Source organism: Vespula pensylvanica, chromosome 10, assembly GCF_014466175.1.
Source record: "Vespula pensylvanica isolate Volc-1 chromosome 10, ASM1446617v1, whole genome shotgun sequence".
NCBI lineage: Eukaryota > Metazoa > Arthropoda > Insecta > Hymenoptera > Vespidae > Vespula > Vespula pensylvanica.
Window position 1 is genome coordinate 2222941 of NC_057694.1, and position 6000 is coordinate 2228940.

The following is a 6000-nucleotide window of genomic DNA, read 5'->3' on the forward strand; positions in this document are numbered from 1 at the left end:
GCGATAAGTTTAAGGCAAAAAAAAAAAAGGATCGTCGATTCGAGCGAGCATCATTCCGCGCGTAATTACAGCAGCCTCGGTCACGGCTCCGACCCTTTCTTTCTTTCTTTCTTTCTTTCTTTCTTTATCTTTCTCTCTTTCTCTCTCTCTCTCTCTCTCTCTCTCTCTCGCCGTCATCGTCGTTCGTGCATAATACTTTATAATATACGAGGGATTTCAAAAATGACTCGTCATGCGGCGTAAATACTTAACGGCAGGGCGCATCCTCATCGGTCTCTGTAGTCTCTCACTCTTTCTCTCTCTATCTATCTATCTCTCCTCTTTCTTTCTCACTCTCTCATGACTGCACCTGATACTTTCCCCTCTCTTTCGCGGCTTGATGAATTTCTTTTTTAATCAGCCAAACCCGTGGACGGCAAAGGCAAAAGGATGGATCTCCGTCACCTGTGCTCCTCCTTTCTTTCCTTTTTCATATAAACTTTTTATAAGGTTTTGCGATTCGCAACGCGAATCTCGAAAGAGAGGAGGAACTTGTACTACACGCGCGTCCCAGAAAGTGAACCAAATGTGTCTTGGAGTTTTATATCAAACGAAGAGTGAAGAGTAAAAGGGAAGAAGGGAGTGGATATATAAGAGTAAGAAAGGAAAGGAAGGAAAAGGGGGAAAAAAAGTAGAGAAAAAAGGAGCAAAGAAGAAGAAGAAGAAGTAAAAAAAAAGAAAGGAGAAAAAAATAAAAAATAAAAAAAAAGGAAAAGAAATAAAGGAGAAAGAAGAAGAAGAAGAAGAAGAAGAAGAAAGGAGAAAGGAGAAAGGAGAAAGAAGAAAGAGGAAGGGAAAAGAAGGGCGAGAATAAAAATCGCATGGAAATAATTCCGCGAGTATAGATCGTTAAAGGAGAGGGGAGAGAGAGAGAGAGTGCCTCTAAAGGCACTCTCTTTTTTAAAAGACGAAACGCTCGAAACGAAACGTTTCACGATCGATTCGCGACGATTCACGCGAGTTTCGAGAGTAATTAATCGTACGTCGACCTACCGCCCATCTCCATTGGTATTTCTAATGTATTATACGTACGCGTGTATGCGTATACGTGTGTGTGTTAAAAAGAAAGAGAAAGAGAGAGAGAGAGAGAGAGAGAGAGAGAGAGAGAGAGAGAGAGAGAGATAGACAGGTAGAGAATAAACGAGAGACGAGAATAATGAGCGCGGTGATTCGGTATTAAAAGATCAGAGTAACGTAATACCTGGCCTCTTCCAGTCTGCTCTTTCTCGTTACACCACCATCCCCCATCCCCATACGTTTCTTTTTTAATATCTTTTTTTTTATTTATTTATTTATTTATTTTTTCTTTTCTTTCTCTCTTTTTTTTTTCTTTGAACAAAAATCGACATCTAAAGCTCGTCGTGCCTCCGCACTTTCGGCCGGGCAACGCACGTCAAAGCCTCTTCGGTACTTGAATGGAGGCAAAGCGATCAGCTGAAACAAAACGTGAGGGTTTGCCTCGCACGTATAATAAGTCGTGCCGCTCGTGCGGGTGTCTTATGAAAAGAGTAAGGAGCGAGACAAAGAGGAGCGGTTTCTGAGCATAATTAAAACGCGTCGACTGTCTTGTACTCGAAGAATAAGACGCGAGAAAAGGACAGAGAGAGAGAGAGAGAGAGAGAGAGAGAGAGAGAGAGAGAGAATACGTGTGCGGGTTCGATTACCGTGTCCAAACGTGTTCCAAACAGGTCCACGTGAGAGTTGTTCACCTCGAATTATATCCCACTATCTCGAGAACCTCTTTTTTCCTTATTCTTTCTATAACGTTCAAACAACGAAATTAGATTAGTTTTATGTAGCTAATTTAGTTATGTATGTATGTATGTATCTAATTACGTATATATACTTTCGAAAAGTATTACATCCTTTTCTCTGTTCGTATTTTTACCATCTTATTTCTTACAACGGAGAGAGAAAGAGAGAGAGAGAGAGAGAAAGAGAGAGAGAGAGAGAGAGAATAATTTCTGTGGATTCTGATAGATTTCTAACAAATTTCAATCGAATCGAATCGAATCGAATCGTAGAGAAGTGTTAAAATGAAAGACGAGGAGTCTTTCCGAAGAGGAAAGAATCGACTCCAAGATCGGTGGAGGTGTTACCGTGGTAACAGTACGAGGTTCAGACTCGATTAGCAACGAAAATACGGTAGGATCTTGGGAGGTCTGTCGGTTGAATCGATCTGGAGTTCGAGGGGCTTTTAAGGGGACCGCAAGGTCTCATTGTCTTTGAAGTAGCAAAGGATTCTCTTCATCGTAGACAATAGCTCAGACCATCGACCTAACGTCGTTTCTTACCTTCAAAACGTCAAAATCGTCTTGATATCTCGAAAGTACTTTTGTCTTTTATTTTGGTGGGCCAAAGGAAAAAGAAAAGAAAAGAGAAGCGAAGAGAAGAAAAGCAAAGGAATTAAAGAAAATTACAATTTTACGATCGAGTAATAAAAATAAAGTTCAATCTTTATGTCCGCGTTAAATCCTCGTTAAGTCTTGAAACATGACGCTATTATCGAATATATAACATTATCGCGGAGTTCATAACTTGTTGTATCAAATTTATGTCGGCGATTTAAATGCGCAAATAATCGTCGTGTGCGGTAAAAATTCTATACAACGGAAAAATAACACTTTCCTGTCGGCGAGTGTGAGGATTAAGATCTCTGATGTGGAAAGTTATTCGTCATTTCTGTCGTCCGGAAGATGCGTCGCGTGGGAAGTCTCGCCGAGTTTCTATATCTATTCCTAATCTCTTGAGTAATGAGGTGGATCCCTTTTCTCTGTCTCGTTCGTTCCCTCTTTCTCTCTTTCTCTCTAAAGTAGCGAACACGACTCAAGAATCATCGTTACTCTCCCGTGAATCCTTGCTCACCTGGGAAGGATGAACCCACTCATTAATTACGCGCGCGCTCCGGTGTGATGACTGGAAACAAAAGCGTTTTCACTAAGGTGCACATGCAGCTATATACGAACGAGGAACGTGAGGAACGATTAAAATTCCCCACGATGATCTTACACCTACGCACCTCCTCTATCTACGGCTGACCAGGTTCGAGAGTTCGTACTGCCGATGAACTTCGTTAACCTTTTCGTTCGACGTACGTTCGTCGAGTAACAGATCCACGATAACGTTGATCGATATAAAAGAAAGATTGGATGAACCAGACTTAGATATCTACGTCGTTTCTTCGTACCCGTATTATAACAGACGAGTCGGTTTTTTTTTTTTTTTTATAAACGAAACGAGTTTCTATTCGATAGGATTGATCTCAGTATCGCGTGAAAAAATGCGTATAAAGTAATGCGAACGTATTTAAATTTTCGTATTTAAAATTCCGTATTTTTTGCTTTAGAATGCAGCAACAATCGGGCCCAGGAAACGGAAACGCTAGGCGTGCATTGAGTCCAGGACCAGGTGGTAGCGACTCCGAGGATTCTGATATTTCTCTTGGAGGAACATCGCCACCATCGCCGAGTTCCTCTCCTCCTCCTACTCATCAACCATCTCCTGTACCATTGGGTCCTCTCGGTCCACTTCCACCACCCTCCCTAAACTTCCGTTTTGATCCGACTCAGTCACAATTCCGATTTGGTCACGCGACGGCCTTCAAATTCCCGCCAGCTGGTTTCCGGTTTGGTCCGCATAGTCCACAGCATAATCACCCGAACATCGCAGGTGGAGGGATTTTTAGGTTGGCCGAAAGTAGCCCCTTTCAAGCTGTAGGACCTAGAGGTGACCTTGGCTCCAGGTAAAAATCAACACCTCTTTTCCCCGAGAAAACGAATTACATTACTTGTTAACACGATAGATGGAGGATCGATCGAGTGCTTTGCGAAACAATATTTTTATCCTACGTTTGCAGACTACCAGATCCACTTGGGCTACCACCGCCAAGGCTACACCCTCACGATGGATTGCTACATCATCCACACCCACAACATCCTTTACCCGAGGGAATATCTAGGATATCCGAGGGCTCCCGGCTATCCGATGGACTCTCAGAGGCTCACAGTCCGCCACTGATGGCGACGAATCTGTCGGTGACGGGTCCTTTGAGAGTGGCCGTGCCTAGTCCACACACGCCATCCTCCAGAGGTAGTCCATCCTCGAATCAGCAGACTCCTCAGGGGCAGGCTCAAGGTCAAGGCTTGATAAGGGTCGCTACACCGCCGCCTAATCCAAAACCGCCGCAAATTCACAGGCCGTTTTCGCCGGCGTGATACGACAGGACGAGCGAGAACGAAGACATCATTTCGGAAAATGTGGAAGACGATCGTTCGTCGATATCGAGGTACGAGTCGAATATCGGCGAAGACGTTCAGCAAAGACGTTTCGAGATCTTGTGAGGAACGATTCCTCGAAAGAATCAAAGTGAACTTCCGTACGAAAGAAATCTCTTTCGAGGATAGTGACGGGCCGATAGAGGGGGGTGGCACGAGAACGGGGGTGAGGTGGGAGGGAGGGAATATTTGTGGATTAGGAAGAAACTTTGCCGCGCGGGAGATTTAAACAAGAACGGAGAGTGAGAACGAACCGATTCTCTCGCGAGGTTCCGAGAGGTTTCCGAAGGAGTCTTACGATGAAAGGGAGAAAAAAGGCCGTTGTGCGGGTCGATTGATTCGCGATCGACGATTGACGATGTGAGTGATATCATTTTAGAACGAACAATTGGATCGTGTTGAATCGATCGCACAAAAGAGACGAGTGCAATATCTCGATTTCGGACGGGATGGGACGGGACGGGTGGCGAGGAAGAGGTGAGACGAAGGAGAAGGTAGAAAAGGAGAGGAAAATATATGATTGATATATAATTAGATTATATATCATTGTGTGTACATAATTGAGAATAGATGATTTCGTCGAAAATTCTTACGAACGATCTCGTTTCACAATTAACGATTGTTTCCAATGAGAATAGGAAACTTTCTATGTTTGTGTAACATTTTCTTGGGTGAAAAGAATTACGCGGCTTGTAAATAGCGTTTGAAAGAGATCGGTAGATCGATCGATCAAGTGTACGACATATATTATATATATATATATATATACATATATGTATGTGTATATATATATATATGTACATATATATATATATACCCACACATATATTTCAAATATTAGAACGTTCTTCTTTTTGCACGGCGTCATATTCCTCACGATGATACGAGCGACGTCACTCGATGGACATCAAACTTGCGATTTAATTTCGAAAAAATATGAAAAGGCAAAAAAAAAGGAAACATTAACTTTCGACTTTGTATGTTTTGCGATTAGCTCGTCCGATCGTCTCCGTTCACTTGACGTAACCCTAACGTTACTCTTTCCTTATTAAATGCGATTATAGTTCAAAAATTTTCATTGAGTTAATTAATCGAGATATCCTCATTTACAATAGAGTTCAATCTAAAATATATTAATTTTTCATTGAGTTAACATTTTAATAAGATGTCAATAATTTTTATATCAACATTGCTGAGCTTTATATCAACGAACTTTATTATTAATTATTATATGCTTTTATATACTCGCGTATACTACCTGTTCACCGATTCAGCGATACCGTAATGGCGGCCACTTTCGTCGTAACGAAAGGGTTAATGCGGTGAAAAGATTTTTCAAAGAATATAACTCAAAACCGCATAATGCCATACGCCGTTACTCTGAAAAGGAGAAAGCAAAACGCTCGTAGAAAATTGAGACGTCGGACAAACTAATTTACGCTCCCTCGGCGATTACCCCGTTCACCCCTGCTCCCCCTCTCCCCATACCTTGTTAGACTAAGTAGAAACTAGCGACTTGTAAATTCATTAATTGACCCGGTCTTTGAAGGTACGCCACTTTGAAAGTAAAACTTCAACTTGTTCGTATTTTGCCAAGGATGAAAGTCCAATCGATCTTATTATGCGAGATACCACAAATGATAACGGCACTGATAATGACGATGATATTGATAATAAAAATGAAGAT

The 6000-nt window shown here is 41.9% G+C and overlaps 1 protein-coding gene across 1 annotated transcript in view; it reads left to right on the forward strand.

The window, feature by feature from the left end:
* Window positions 1–4276, forward strand: part of LOC122632734 (homeobox protein SIX6) — a 43523-nt gene extending 39247 nt beyond the window's left edge. Inside the window, exons 2-3 of the mRNA XM_043819909.1 lie at window positions 3386–3781; window positions 3896–4276. Of these exons, the coding sequence (XP_043675844.1) occupies window positions 3386–3781; window positions 3896–4253 (754 nt within the window). The 3' untranslated portion in view covers window positions 4254–4276. The remainder of the gene's footprint in view (window positions 1–3385; window positions 3782–3895) is intronic.
* The last annotated feature ends 1724 nt before the right edge of the window (window positions 4277–6000 follow it).